General features: G+C 37.6%; 1 protein-coding gene across 1 annotated transcript; it reads left to right on the forward strand.

The window, feature by feature from the left end:
• The first annotated feature begins 229 nt into the window (after positions 1-229).
• On the forward strand, positions 230-14,655 carry wdr1 (WD repeat domain 1). The gene is made up of 15 exons (XM_066720022.1): positions 230-442; positions 1,252-1,373; positions 1,829-1,919; positions 2,577-2,724; positions 4,940-5,120; positions 6,856-6,933; positions 7,612-7,692; positions 9,339-9,572; positions 10,749-10,841; positions 11,293-11,444; positions 11,823-11,910; positions 12,148-12,258; positions 12,424-12,597; positions 13,771-13,915; positions 14,004-14,655. The coding sequence occupies exons 1-15, from the start codon at positions 427-429 to the stop codon at positions 14,108-14,110; spliced, it is 1,821 nt and encodes a 606-aa protein (XP_066576119.1). The 5' UTR covers positions 230-426; the 3' UTR covers positions 14,111-14,655.
• Positions 14,656-15,265: the final 610 nt, after the last annotated feature.

Below are 15,265 nucleotides of genomic sequence, written 5' to 3' on the forward strand. Positions count from 1 at the left end.
GGCAGATGTGGATTCCGAATTACATGTTAGGTGAAGTACCGAGACGTGGGTGGCGTTCGCGTCTCGCAGGTCTGCGCGGCTCCACCAATGGGCGCGGCGGAATTGAGCAGATCTGCGCAGACCGACGGGACATCTGCGCTACAAGAAAGCGACCATTTTACTTCTCTCGGGCTGGTTTCCGACACTAGGCTAGCCGGAGCAGACGTCATTTCCTCGGTAGGCAGGTTGACGCAGGTCTGCTGAGGACTACAGCTGTTCGCGTCGCGGGCGAGTTTACTATATATGGGCACAGCCAAGCCGAGGGAGCGCAGCGCAGGCTTCCGTGTTAGCGCGATCAGGAGAGGCTGGACGAGCCGGTAGACGGGACGCAAGAGAAAGGGAGGCTTGTTTTTCCATTCATTCGGAGGGGATACAAGGTCTGCGAATATGTCCTACGAATTAAGTAAGTGGCATTTGTCTCGATTCCCTTTCTTTAGCGACATGCAAATGAGGGGGGTGATGTGTGCTTGAGCCCTGGGAGAAATGCTGCAGCCCGAGCCCCCCAGCAAGCTCTGCTCGGCTGCACTAGTGCAAGGAGCGCCGGGAGAACCTCGCCCATAGCCGTCTCGTTAAGGTGTCGTTTTTCTGTACGTTTGCAAATGATTATGATCGCCTCGTTGGGAGCTGTACCTGCTATCTTCGCCAGGCCGGGCATATTTTGTTGTTTGCTGGATGCGATCGTCCAGATCTCCAAGGGAAAACCTGTAGTTTCAAAGTTGACTGCATGCCAGCTGCTTCTAGTGAATGCGGAAATATAATAAAAACGCAATGTGAGGGCACGGGCATTGGTGTGATCGTGGTCGGGTGGGACGGTTGAAATCCAATGAATGTATGTTCATAAACTAATACATTAGATGTGTGATTTTAATAGGAATGACAGAAATCTAATGACGGGGTTGCCTTCTCTACCAAAGGAATGTGCCATTTCCCCGCCGCCAAAGCGTCTGTGCGTAATTGTGCAGTATATATAATTTGTGTTCAGATCATGGGTATTTCAGTGGTTAGCCTTGCATTTTGTGTCGTCGTCTTCAACCCAGATCGCATTTCCTCTTTTGCATGCTAGACTATGATCCGATGTATCTTGCACGTTATATTAGCTGCAGTGTTTTAGGATAGGGAATGACTGAAAGCAGTGTGCATGTTGAATTGTTTTGCATGACGTTGCATGAAGTGTTGTGCCCCAAAACCTGGAATCTCCGTTTCTTTCCACAGAGAAAATCTTTGCTAGCCTCCCTCAGGTGGAAAGGGGTGTTTCGAAGGTGCTCGGAGGGGATCCCAAGGGAAACAACTTTCTGTACACCAATGGAAAGAGTGTCATCATCCGAAACATTGATGTAATGCTTTATTTTATACCCTACCACTTTCAAGCTCAAAGGGAGTAGTCTTTTACGTGCCTCAAGAAAACGCTTCTCTATTTTGGCCACAATATACTGCTGATTCTTATAACAGCAACTATATGGCCATCTCGGCATCCGTAGAATTATGCAGCAACACGCTGTACAGTACAACCACCCTTATATTACCACTGCTGGGGTGTTTCTAGTCAATATGGCCAGATGTTTGTGTTAGTGATATGATTCAGCTCTGAATAGGGAATAATGTTCTTTGTTCATGGTGACCTCTGGATTGTGAGCCTTAAGCAGTCCTGGTAAAATCCATTTATGTGGCTCCAAGGATTAAGAGTAGAGCATTCCCATTTTCAGCATCCGTACACAGCATTTTTACTGATCATCTTTAAGGTTGTCTGATTGATGTAGAAATGTGATTTACTATGTATCTTTGCTTTCAGAATCCAGCCATTGCAGATATCTACACTGAACATGCACATCAAGTGATTGTTGCAAAGTATGCGCCCAGTGGGTTTTACATTGCCTCTGGAGGTATGGCTACAATTCCTTGATTTATCCTTCAAAGCTTGATTTGACATTGTTACTGGTTAATTTTATGTCTCGTGATCTAAAAAAACAAAATGTACTTAGCAATTGCACCAGCGAAGTCAAATATTGCTTCATCTCACCACTTCGTATTTTTGTGCGCAGTAATATCCCATACTTAATCTTTTATGACATGGCTGTTTTGAGTGTAATAAAACAATGGTTATGTAAAATAGCTCAAGTTATTTCATTGTTTTAAAATGGTTGAAAGATGCATAGTCTGCAGCTAGTATACGTGACCAATGATGCAATGATGATGTGTTAAAAAAAAAAAAAAAAAAGGAACTGATTTGGTCCCTGAATTACTTTTATGTTGCAAAGAGAAGAGCTGTAATTGGTTGTTTTGGATTTGCAACCTTTGTTTAGTGCAAGTATGTAACAATGCAATCCCACTTGTGTGATTATGAGGATCTTCAATATTCAGTTAAATCTGTGTTTATTGGACTATATTGTTTGGGGATTTTCAAGTAAATTCTTGCCTGTGTATTTGCTTTAATGAAAATGGTGTTACATTCATTAATGTAAAATGATAACTTCCCTTACTTGTTGATCACATTTCTCTTGAGTTTTTGTGGCTGATTTTGTTTTTTCTTTATAATCTAGATGTTTCGGGAAAGATCAGGATCTGGGATACTACTCAAAAAGAGCATCTTTTGAAGTACGAGTATCAGCCCTTTTCAGGAAAGGTTAAGGACATTGCCTGGACTGAAGATAGTAAGAGATTAGCAATTGTCGGAGAAGGACGGGAGAAGTAAGTAAAGCTCCCTGTTTATGGCGTTTTTTTTGTTTTTCTGAATTTTTGCATCGTGATATTGGTTACATTTTCAAGTATATTCTATCACTGCTAAGACGAGTATTTTGTAGTGTTAAATAAACTTTATGCAGCAATCCTTTTAATAATTTACATAGTGTTTGTGCAATATGCAAAATTACTCATTGAAAGCTGATTGTTTACTTTGGTTGACAATATAGTTTCAGTAACCGATACCGGTCTTGTTTTACTGGCAGTCTGAAGCTGTGAACATCCCAATTCTAAGAGTGTGATAATGTTCATGGATAATGATACATCTGCAGTATAGTTGTATACAAATGTCACTGTGTACTACTGCTCATAAGTCAGTTAGCCACTCATTTCATGGTTTCCTTGTGGAAGCTTTTGAACAAGTTGTCATTCAAGGATGCCAAGCAAATGATCAACTTGTGTTCTGAGAATATATTTTTACAGTTCATAATAAAACATGGCATCTTAAGCAAATAACCAAATTGTGTAAGGTATGTGTGAAACATTACACTATTGGGGTCGAGTCTCTGCACTGAGGTTTGCAGTGTCAACCCCTTTCAATGCATTTCTTTGTTCTTTCTGTATAAAGACTGAAAGAGTTACTGTCTTGCCGAATAATCTTCCAAGATGGACTCCTTCTAAGCCATGTTTGTTTGAATTCTGCAGGCTCACCGAGTTGCACTTTGAAAGATGCTGACCCAAAACGCATGACCCTACATTTAAACCATTGCTATAGAAATATTAGGCATTATATTTTGGTGCTGCACACCTTTTTAAAGAATAAGGTCTACGGTCGCATATTAATCTTGCAGAGAAAATATGAATCATTTAATTGTCACGTTTATTGTACTTGTATAGTGATAAGGTAAGCTTAATTTAAAAGGACAACCATAAATAAAGAGCACATGAACGTGATTTGATTGAAATGTAATTGAATGTACCAAGGTCTTCTTCGTTTTGTCTAAGTAGGTCATGTTTTTTTGAGGGCCAAGCAGGTGTTCTCTTGATTGTGTAGTTCTGAATACTACAGGAACAGAGTGTTTGTATCACTAAAGTTGACCCATTTTAAATGTAAACTTTAAATCTTGCAGAATAAAAACTGTGAATGAAGCACAATTCTTTTTTTTCTTTTTTTTTTTTTTTAACTGCTTACTTGAACGTTTTGTAGTAGTAGAAGGCAATTTAAGGCGAAACTGAAAAGGATTAATAAAGTATTTCAAGTTCCCTTCCCTCCCCCCCATTCACTAGCTATACGTAAAAGGCTAATCTATATAGAACTTAATTATAATGATACTTTGTGACATTGTTGTTCCAGATTCCAGACCATAACATCTACAAGTGACATAAGGGTGTAACTGTGTTCAACACTATTTTCCTCATAATTGGCTGTTAGGATATCATCTTTAATTAGCATTTTACTTCCATCTACTCATTAATACCCATTTTTACAAAGTGGTCCAAACACTTGTAGTCATTCAGAGCAGGTGATTGTTGTTTAAAACACTGCAAAGGAGACTTAATTGATCACAGTGCAGTAAAGCAGTCTGATCTGTTTTGCTAGAATTTGCTTTTGATTTGCATTGTTTTTACAAAGATGTGAAAAGTTAGTGTGGATGTTGAGAACAGATTTTCAAGCTATTAATTTTTTACTTAAATTTGTGAGATTCAAATTTCAAAAATGTTTGACTTTTGATCTCTATATGTGATAGGTGATGCTGAAATAGCTTTGGTTTTCAAATGTTTACAAGAGAATCTGAAGCTCTTGTTTTTTTTTTTTTTTTTTTCCAAGTCATTACACTTTGTCAGTTTTGCTTTGGAGTGTTTTTTAAGGGAACAAGGTTTGAGCTTGGGTTTCATGTCAGTTTGACGGCTGTAGCTTGTATTCTTTTGCAGAACTAAAACCGTAAAGAGTCCTGCAGTGCCTGTTTTGTAGAAGTGCACATTTTGCCACTAGTCATTAGACTCCAATTATACAATATCATAATGCATTTGTTTTCATCTTTCTTCTGTGCCAGATGTGCCTTTTGAAAGTAATTAAGGTATTATCACTTTAACGAGTCTCTCAAGTCTTATTACTCATGATGAGGCAGACAATGTGTCTGACAATTACTTGCATGAAAGACAATAGTATTATTATGTCCCAGTTTCTTTTGTATTGATGCTTTAATGTTATTTCACTTGACAGGTTTGGAGCTGTTATTTTGTGGGATACAGGCTCCTCTGTTGGAGAGGTCGCTGGTCACAATAAGATCATCAACAGTGTGGACATAAAGCAAACCCGACCCTATCGCCTTGTGACTGGCAGCGATGACAATTGTGCTGCATTCTTTGAGGGGCCACCTTTCAAATTCAAGTTTACGTTGACTGTGAGTATATGGGGATGTTTTGTATTGTGTTGTTCAGTATTTTGAATAAAGCAGTGTCCAAAATCAGCTGTTATTCGTGGGATGTTAAGGATCAACAATTCTGAATTAGTCATGTTTGAGAAGCTAATGCAATATAAATGTCATATCTCAAACGCTTTATAGTAGTGTTTGCTGACTGCTGCACAAGGTCTAAATCCCTGAAAAGGTTCTTGCTTAAGCTTTACTTAATCGGCTTTTGATGGACACCCCACCCACTTGCAACCTGTTACGAATTGTGTGCATTTAGATTTGCTGCCATGCCTTTGCACAAGAGTTAGAATGTATGCATGTGTTCTAAAACATCAACTTTTGAGAGGAGAAGGATTAACTGGCAGTCACTAGGCATAATTATGGGTTTAGATAGAAATTAGGGATGGAAATGAGGGTGACTAATAAGTTTAGAATGTTACACTTTTAATTGAAGAGCGTGATTTGTGCTTCAGATATGTGTAAATTGAGACCTCGGCTGACGAACATTTGTTTATGCAAATCGTTTATTTTGTTAAAAATACCTGTTATTCTTTTCCAAGTAGTAAAGGAATAATTTGACTGGAATTGTATATTGTATATGGAATTCCATTCTACATTAAACTCCTGGTCTAGTGTAGTTTCACAAATGTTACAATGTTTAAATTTGTATTCTTGTCTGGGTTATTAGTATTATGGCTGTTACAGAAGCCTTAAATTACAGTAGCAGTAATTTTCCATTCAAAAGGCTATGCAGTATTTTTCACTTTACCAGTTGTGAACTGATGCAGTGAATTCCTGAATCAAGCTGTAACTTGTTAGTCCAGATGAATGTGACTATATTGATCCCAGCCCACTTCTGTTTTCAGCCACTGCTTTGTAAATGTGGAAATCCATTTATCTAGGCTATACTTAAAGGTAACTTTAAGTGTGCATTTTAATTTGTGCAGTGCTATTATGCATGGAGTTTACAACCTGTTAGTGGATGCCAGGGGGGCTATAGCTGATCATATATTTCTCTGGTTTTTATTTGAACTTAGTTGTAAATGTGTCAAGATGCTATTAAGTTAGGCAAGGTTTACAGTAATACATTGGGGACTATGAATGGAATTCTATGATCTATGTCAGTCCTATATCTTTTGTTCCAAAAGACCAAAATATCTTTCAAGCATAATTTTATTTGTATTAATTGTAATCTCACTTGGAGGGCAATCGTATCTTTTTACAGTAAGATGCAAATTTTCAGAACCAGTGTATATGTTAGCCAATATAAAAAAATATATATAGTTCCAGATTGTCCCTTTTTGGTATATATCCGAAAGATCTATTCTAGTCTTACCTTTTGGGTTTGGATTAGGTTTTTGCTTTAAAATTTGAGATTCATATCCGAATGCTGGAGTGAGAACCTCCAGCAGAACATTTATGTATTTTTAATTCTAAATTTATGATTTTAATGTGTGACAGATGAAGCTTAAATTAACATGTAGGCCTATATCTTTCATGGATGGGTAGGTTAATCTGTGCATGCTTGTTTTAATTTCCTATTTTAAATGGGGGGAGAAAAAAAAATCCTTGCAATCCTTTACGGCTGGATTTTTACCACAAGTCCCTCTGTGGTAAATAACTAGGGCATTTCCTCAATGAGATTGCTTTGGCCCGTTTAATAAGGTGCTTTTCTAAGGAAGTTTTTTTTTTTTTTTTCTCCCTCCTTTTGTTCTTTCTCCTGTAGGGCCATAGCCGGTTTGTTAATTGTGTGAGGTTTTCTCCTGATGGGAACAGGTACGCTTCAGCTGGTGCTGATGGCCAGGTAACTATTCTTTCTTAATGCCAAATTGCCTCATTTATCTTTTGATGGTAAACATAAATGTCTTCTTGAGATGCAAAAAGAACGATGCTTACCCAGCATGGAGCCACACTTGAAATTAACTGCTTCAGAACATATGTTATCTAAATGTCCCATCACTGTCAGGGTTTAATTTAACATTTCTCAAGTATAATAATTATATGATTAAAGCCATTGTTTCAGAATAATTGGATTTTTTCAAGAGTGCTGTTTGTATCATATGCCAACAACTCCCCACCCAAACACACAGTATTCAAAGTGGGTTGTTTTTGGCTAAAGTCACACATTTTCTCATTACTATACCAAGACTGGTATAATTTAAAGAGGACCTGTTCACAGAAGAGTAGTTCTGAGTAATTGATTTTGTATATTCTAAGCCATGTAATTCTTCCAAACAAGCAATCAGCTTACAAAGAATGCCAAAATAAATTCTGCACAGGTTTGCACAGTGCAAATGAGAATTAGTGTGAGATTAATTGGCTTCCCTACCTAGCAAACTACCTTTTCTATTGTACTTTTTGTATTAGTTTATCAATGATTAATACTTCTAAACCGAAATAACACCCCATTAAAAATACATACATTACCTTTGAAATAGATTTTGTTTTTTGATCACTAACTGTCTTTCTAATGTTGAATTAGATCTTCCTCTATGATGGAAAAACAGGAGAGCAGATCACTGCGCTTGGTGGTGAGAAGGCCCATGACGGTGGCATTTATGCTGTAAGTATTTTAAATCATTTTAATTGATAATTGTTTTGGTGCAATGTACTTTAAGGACATTTGAAGTTTTCTTTTGGTAACTTGCTTTATTACATTTCTAATCCTTATCTGGACCAGAAGTCGACCACATACCTTTTTTTCAGTTCATTGGATTAAGATTTTAATTTAGGATCTAAATATTTGACACCTCAGTTTAGCTTGTCAGACAAATGCTGGTACTGCGCTAATGTACTTTTATTTAGGTAAACAAAGCTAAAATATGGTATATAGTGCAAAGTGATGTCACTTATGCTTAGGGTTGCCACATGCTATATTTTATGGAACCGTCTGTAATACATCATAACATTTGAGCATTCATTCAAATGCATTTTGTAGCCACAAAGTTTGGCACCTCGTGTTCCAGTAGTACAGGACGAGTGTCCAACCCCCTCCCCCCTCCTTAATTGAATTGCACTTGGCACCCATTAAATTGAAATGTGCCCAACACCCTGCTTCACAACACGCACGTTCAATAATTTAGAAGGGAGGGTAGAAGTGTGCTCGATATCTAGTTCTCTAAACTCTAGTGACTCCTGTGCCTACAACGTCAGATTCTTGGCAGTTCCAGCTGCATTAAAATCTGGTGTAATATATGGGCCAAGGTATGAAAAATGGCACCAACCTTTGTCTCATTCCTCTTACTACGGGATTTTATGTGTGCTGATCTCACCATTTGGCGAATTACAGATTGTGTAGAAAAAATGGCAAACGTAATTGGCAGATTCCAAATGTATTTACAATTTTAAGATAAAGCCTAATGCTTAGAAGCTACAACAGCTCATGGTTGTTGTTTTTTCCTGTTATGTCTCCTTTCTGCTTTTATAAAAAATATAATTTATTAAAAATGTATTTAGTTTATTTTCAAATCCATTATTTGTGTAGATCTTATTGGAGTTGTTACATTTCAGGAGAGGGGTTGGATCCTAATCCTGCACAATCCATTGATTTAAATATGGGACTAAAACCCTATTTTCCCAAAATTAGTTGCTTCGCATCCCCCAGCCTCCCCAAATACAGCTTTTGCAGCACAGTCCCTGACTATTCCACACTGGGGGGTCTTTGTTGCCTTGTACACATCGCCAGGCCATCGTTCCCTCAGCCAAGCGAGTTCAAGCCAAATCTAAACCCTTTCCATTATGCTTTGCTAACATCCTGCAGAATGACTGTTTAAAATAGAGCAGATCTGCATTTCTTATGAGGAGGGTAATGCATGCTTTCCCAAGCAAGCAGACATTCTATCAAGATCGTGAGATTGTTTTGCATTCCCGAGAAGGGACTTCAGCGATACTTATCTAAACACATTTAATTAATCTCTTCCTTGCTTACATTTCAAATTGGTGCGTTCAAATACATTTCTTTTGTTGGGGTTGTTTAGCTGTAATGTTTTGTGAATCTTTGAAACCCATTCATATCAGATGCACAGTTACATCTGTGTTTCTGACATTCAGCAGCTTGTGAATATTATGCTGACTTTAATGTTCTAAACATGGCCTACTTTTCCTTTTGCTTATGTGACCATTGACATTTACCATGTTTTCAGATGAAATCCCGAAACAAAGGCAAATTAAGAGTTATTGATCTTGCAATGCTTTTGTTTGGCGTTCTAGGTTTCGTGGAGCCCTGACAGTACTCAGTTGCTTTCTGCATCTGGAGACAAGAAGGTGAAGATTTGGGATGTTGGAAGCAACTCTGTGGTGACCACCTTCAACATGGGCTCAGATGTTATGGACCAGCAGTTGGGCTGTCTGTGGCAGAAGAATCACCTGCTGAGTGTTTCTCTGTCTGGTTACATCAATTACCTGGACAAGAACAATCCCAACAGGCCCCTACGTACAATTAAGGTAGGATACTGAATTATTGTATTACTGTTTACGTTTAACATCAGGGAGGATGAATAACAAGTTACCGCTTATTTGGCTTTATGTATCTTCAGTCTTAACTGCTTATTTAAGTTTAAATGTGAATATATAACTTATTACTTAATATATTATATTACTTAATTCTGAAAGGAGAAGACCTGTCTGTCGAAGCATTGAAGAATAATACAATAATTGGGCTTCTCTGCAATAGGGAAAACCTTTTAGATTGCCTAAATTGTGTTTGTAGATTACTGCTAGTAATTAATGATGCAAAATCTTGTGTACAATACAACTGACTGGAAGGAAGCCTTGTTACAATGGCAGCAAGTGATCTAAACCGTTCCTAAATATTTTCTGCAAATCCATGAAAATGAATGCAGTGATTTAACCAAATTAAATGAATGGCTATGGAAATGATTTCAAGGAAATTAGTATGTGATCTGCAACTCCAGTAGGTGTCTGGAGCATTTTGGAAAAACTGTGTAGGCGTTTGGCATTGACACGATTTTGGCCCATTCATCATCTTTTTTTTTTTTTTTTTTTTTTTTCTCCTGAGGAGAAATTGCATAGCTCTGACTCACAGTGCTCAGTATGTGTGTCTCTAGTAAAAATATGTAATCCTTTTTGCATAGAAGTACCATTTATTCCTGTACTGTATAATTGCAATATATTTAAAATGGTTTAAAATGTGTATTCCGTACTGCAGTTGCATGTCTCTCCTAGATTAAGCCAATATTTATGCAGCACATATGTTGGCTATACTGATTGGAATATTGCAGGAACCAAAGTAATGGCGGGGGGACCTCTGTATTTGATGTATAGCTGGATGAACAACAACTTGAGTTGGGTTTAGAAAATCAGGAATAACAGTGGATACACACAATCCATAAAAGGTTGAAATTTTAAATTCTTTCAAGATTTGATTTTTTTTTAGGCCAACAGACTAAATTTCTCCAGTGTTCATTAACCCCAAGTGATGAATAATTATTTCAGATATTATGCCAATTTCATGTAATGGCATTTTTGGCTGCTTCACAGATTAAAGTGAATAAGTGTCAAGCTCTTGCATGCAGTGAACCAATTCTCCATTCAGCACTAATAAACGCTGTCTGAAGAAACTAAATGCAACTCTTTATTTTTTTTTATTTTCTTTAATAGGGCCACAGCAAATCAATTCAATCCCTGACTGTCCACAAAAGCGATGGAAGATCATACATCTACTCTGGAAGTCATGATGGTCATATTAATATCCTTTAATAGTTGGAAGGGGTCTTTTTGTGTGTTTATTCTTGTAGCAGATCATCATTTGGGGGTGTGCATTTTGCTGCCAGTAGCAGTATAACCACTTAATGAATATATATTTTCTTTCTCTATAAGGAGTATAATTTGTATTGCTGCATTTGTAATGCTTCATCTACAATATCTTACTACTATGCATTTACTACGCACAGAAGCAAGTCTACCACTAATCAGAGATGGGACAAACCTTTTGGGTGCATTTGTCTTGAAAACTAATGTCAATTTCAAAGTGCAAAGGACCCTTTATCAGTGAGGGGGGCAGCTGATACTATACAACTTATTTAAATAACTCCTTTCATTTGACTACTAGCATTTAAATATCCAATGCAAAGGTTTTAATATGTCATGCATGTTGAACTACCATCTGGAACACATGCTCTTTAACTCAGTCCTTTCACATTACTGGGATGCAGAGACGGGAGAGAATGACGACTTTTCTGGAAAGGGCCATAGCAATCTTGTTTCCAGGATGGTTGTAGATGAGTCGAGCAACTTGGTCACCTGTAGTATGGATGACACTGTCCGTTACACCAGTCTGTCCAAGAAGGAATACAGGTTGGTCAGTTTTGTATCTTGAATTAAGCTTGTAATGCTTTTGAGAACGTTAACGGGCTTAAAACATGAATGCTATTTAATGGGATTAATCCAAGCTGTTTAGTAGAGTAAATACATGGGTTAATGTGTAGATTTAAATTTTTGACTTAACATGCATTATTTAAATCTGCTTATTTAGCAGTTTCTTAGTGTCTGTAGTTACTGCTTTCCTTTATATTGGAAACTGGCATGTTACTCGTTTCTTTTTGAAGGCTAAAATCGTAAAGGCTTGAGCTCATTTTCTTTCTTGACAATAAATGATTCTGCTGCCTGGTTACAGAAAATTCACTGGGGAGAACCATTACACAGCTTTCATGGTTTTATATGCATTTATTTTAGTGCTTCAGACCTGGTGAAGATGGATGTTCAGCCGAAGTGTGTAGCAGTGGGCCCGAGAGGTTATGCTTTGGCTGTTTGTATTGGACAGGTAAATCATGAATTTGTTATTATTGTGCACATTCTTCAGTCCTGTACTGACGCCATACGAGTATAGGACTACTTTGGATTATTATATTGAGGTGAAATTGGCTGTTTCTAGTGCATTTGAAAGCCTGACCATTTTATAAATTTTATTTTTTGATATGGTTTATTTTAAATGCATTCTACCCATCTCCTCTCCCTTATTTCAGCAGACTATTGATGTATACTTTTGTTTTGGTCACAGGTTGTCCTGCTAAAGGACAAGAAGAAATGCTTTACAATGGACAACCTTGGTTATGAGCCAGAAGCTGGAGCTATTCATCCAGGAGGCACCACAGTGGTAGTAGGAGATAATGTAAGTTCCAATTAGGCAGTTCATATTAAGTGTTAACCACAAATTAACTATTAAAGCTTATTTAATGTCATGCTGAAATGCAATAACTGATGCAACTACTTGAGACGTTTAGTAACGGAAATAAAACCCCTGCTGTAATTTGTAAAAGGTCTCGCTTTCTTGCAGGCAGGAAAAGTGCACTTGTATTCCATTCAAGGCAACACTCTGAAAGAGGATGGGAAGACCATCGAAGCGAAGGGAGCCGTGACTGACATGGCGTATTCCAACGATGGGGCCTTCCTTGCGGTCTCTGATGCACAGAAAGTCATCACCGTCTTCACTGTGGCTGATGGTTATGCAGTAAGTTGTTATATTTTAAACCACAATACATATTTTCCTCCTGCCTGCGTCAGTGCATGTACACGCGCACTTAAACTCTACACCACATTTACTTTATTGCCAACCAGAAGTTTTCAAAAGTGAGATTTATTCACTGGTGTAGAAATTTGATCAATTGGTACAGTTTTCAGTGACATGCATGTATATTTAAGGATATACTTGGTAATAAATCAGTATGGTTTATTTAATGTATATTACTCCAGATACCGACCTTAACAAAAATGTATGTTCATTTCTGGATTTCATCTTAAAATTATTTAGAACAGTGGTTCTCAAACCTGTCCTGGAGTACCACCTGTCCTGCTGGTTGAACTTATTTCCTAAATCAGAGCCTTTTAATTAGTTTTAATAGTAGGGGTTTTAAGTCAAGTATAAAATTGTATAAGGAAATTATTAAGGAGCCATCTTTTTATCAGTTACACAATTTAAAGTCAAATGTAATCAAATTACTTAAATTAAGGGTTCAATTAAGTAATTGAGAGCTCGGTTGGAACAAAAACCAGCAGGACAGGTGGTACTCCAGGACAGGTTTGAGAACCACTGATTTAGATATGCATAAATCTCCGTTATCATGGGTGCCAATCGGCTATGATCACCAACACACCACTGCTAATATTTGTATAACCCGTGTGATGTTTCTAATCCCCTCGCATGCACAAAAGGATCTGTCACTATATGCTAGTCTTGCAGAAAATCCCAAGCCTAAACAATAACTAGCACATTCAACAGGGCATTCCAGGGAATAGCGTGTCCAGCAGAAGCAAAGAAATTGCCTAGATAAAAACAGAAGATGTGTACAACAAATCACCTTTTTGTACTTCACAAATGAATGGAAAAGATTGCATACATGTAGGATATTCACCTGCTCTCCTTGTACATGTAATATGTATTGTATTATGTTGGCACTAAATGGAGTGGTCTTTATGATGAATAATCACTTAAGACCCGCAAAATAGCAACATATTTGTCAAGATATAAGCAGTTGCTGTCAAGTGACCTTTTAATGACTGGGTGTAGGATGTATTGCTGCATGAAAATTTGATTTTTTTTATGCCTCTCATAGACCACGGTGTGTAAAATGTTAAACTTTTATCATTTTTGTAATGCTTCCATTTTTGCCTTTTCCTCCACCAGGAAAAGAATGTATTCTATGGGCACCACGCTAAGGTTGTGTGTCTGGCATGGTCCCCAGACAATGAGCACTTTGCCAGTGGGGGCATGGATATGATGGTCTTCATCTGGACAGCCAGTGATGCAGACAAAAGATTGAAGATGCCAGGTAACATAAATGGCAGCACCTTTAATTTTAAGTAACTCGCGAAACGCTGTCAATCTTAAGACTCACTCATTATGGCTTAATTTTTCAGATGCCCATCGGTTGCATCATGTCAGTGGACTGGCATGGTTGGACGAGCACACCATCGTGACGGCCTCTCACGACTGTAGTGTCAAGCAGTGGACGGTCAAATTCTAATCACAAAAGGTGCACAGATCTTCAGGGACTAGGACTACTGTAGAAGATGGCATTTCTCGAAGTATTTCTGTAATGACTGCTGGTTTCTATACCGTTAACCCTGAGTCATGGCAGGGAGTTCATATCTAAATATGCTGTATTTTTAAAGCTTTAGTCAGTAACTATTTGCACGAAGAAGCACTTAACATGATCTCTGGAGCTTTTAAAAATTCTATGCTCAACATTCCAGAGGCAACAGCCTTATCTCGGTTCAATTGAAGAGTAGTCTGTTCACTTCTGTTCTACCAGAGATGTTTGTTAACATTAAATGGAATGGGATTAACTCTTGCCTCGTTGTGTGACTACAGAACATTTCTGTACCATTCAGAATCATAAGTTTGAACGGTAAACGCAAATAAATTATATGATTTGAAATATTGTGTACACAGTGCGGATCCTGTATTGTTCTGATAACTATGCTCCTGTATCTCACTTTTTTTGTTGCCTCATTTTTTCCTATGGGTGATAATGGTTCATAATAAAAAAAACTTTTTATGCATTTCAAACCAATCTTGTCCGTTTCAGAGCAGACAAGTGTGCAGTGTTTTCATTTAAAGCAGAATATTAAAGTTATGCATGCATCTGAAGTGGCAATTACATTGAATTTGTGGCAGCTGCACCTATACCTATGAACCTTGGGACTTCTTGGTACCATTCAGGATCCAGGATAAAATGACAACATAGCTATTGAGTTGTGTGGTCAGTCAAGCCTATTGTGTAAGAAGAGCAAGTGATTTAATAGGTTTGATTTGGTTATCTAGTTCACCAAGCACCAGATCTCTGGTGAATCTAGCCTGTGAATCAGGTTGTTTAGTACAAATTTGGTCCTTTGGTTTAATGGTAGAGGCCTGTTATATATGTAATAGGTTTGTCATGTGAAAAGATTACACAGTGTATGATGATGTGGTCCTCACTTTCCTCAGGCTAAAGCAACGTTTAAATGTGAAGGCCAAAATCAATAATCCAAAGCTTCGACTTCCTTTAAACGTGTTAAAATATATTAAGTCCTGCTGATTTTATGCAATTGAAATAAAACCAGACCCCTGTATAAGTGGTTTACACAAATGTTTTCAGAAAACTAAACCTAGAAATTAAGTTACACGAGTATAATATAAT

This window comes from Amia ocellicauda, chromosome 13 (assembly GCF_036373705.1).
Source record: "Amia ocellicauda isolate fAmiCal2 chromosome 13, fAmiCal2.hap1, whole genome shotgun sequence".
Taxonomy (NCBI): Eukaryota; Metazoa; Chordata; class Actinopteri; order Amiiformes; family Amiidae; genus Amia; species Amia ocellicauda.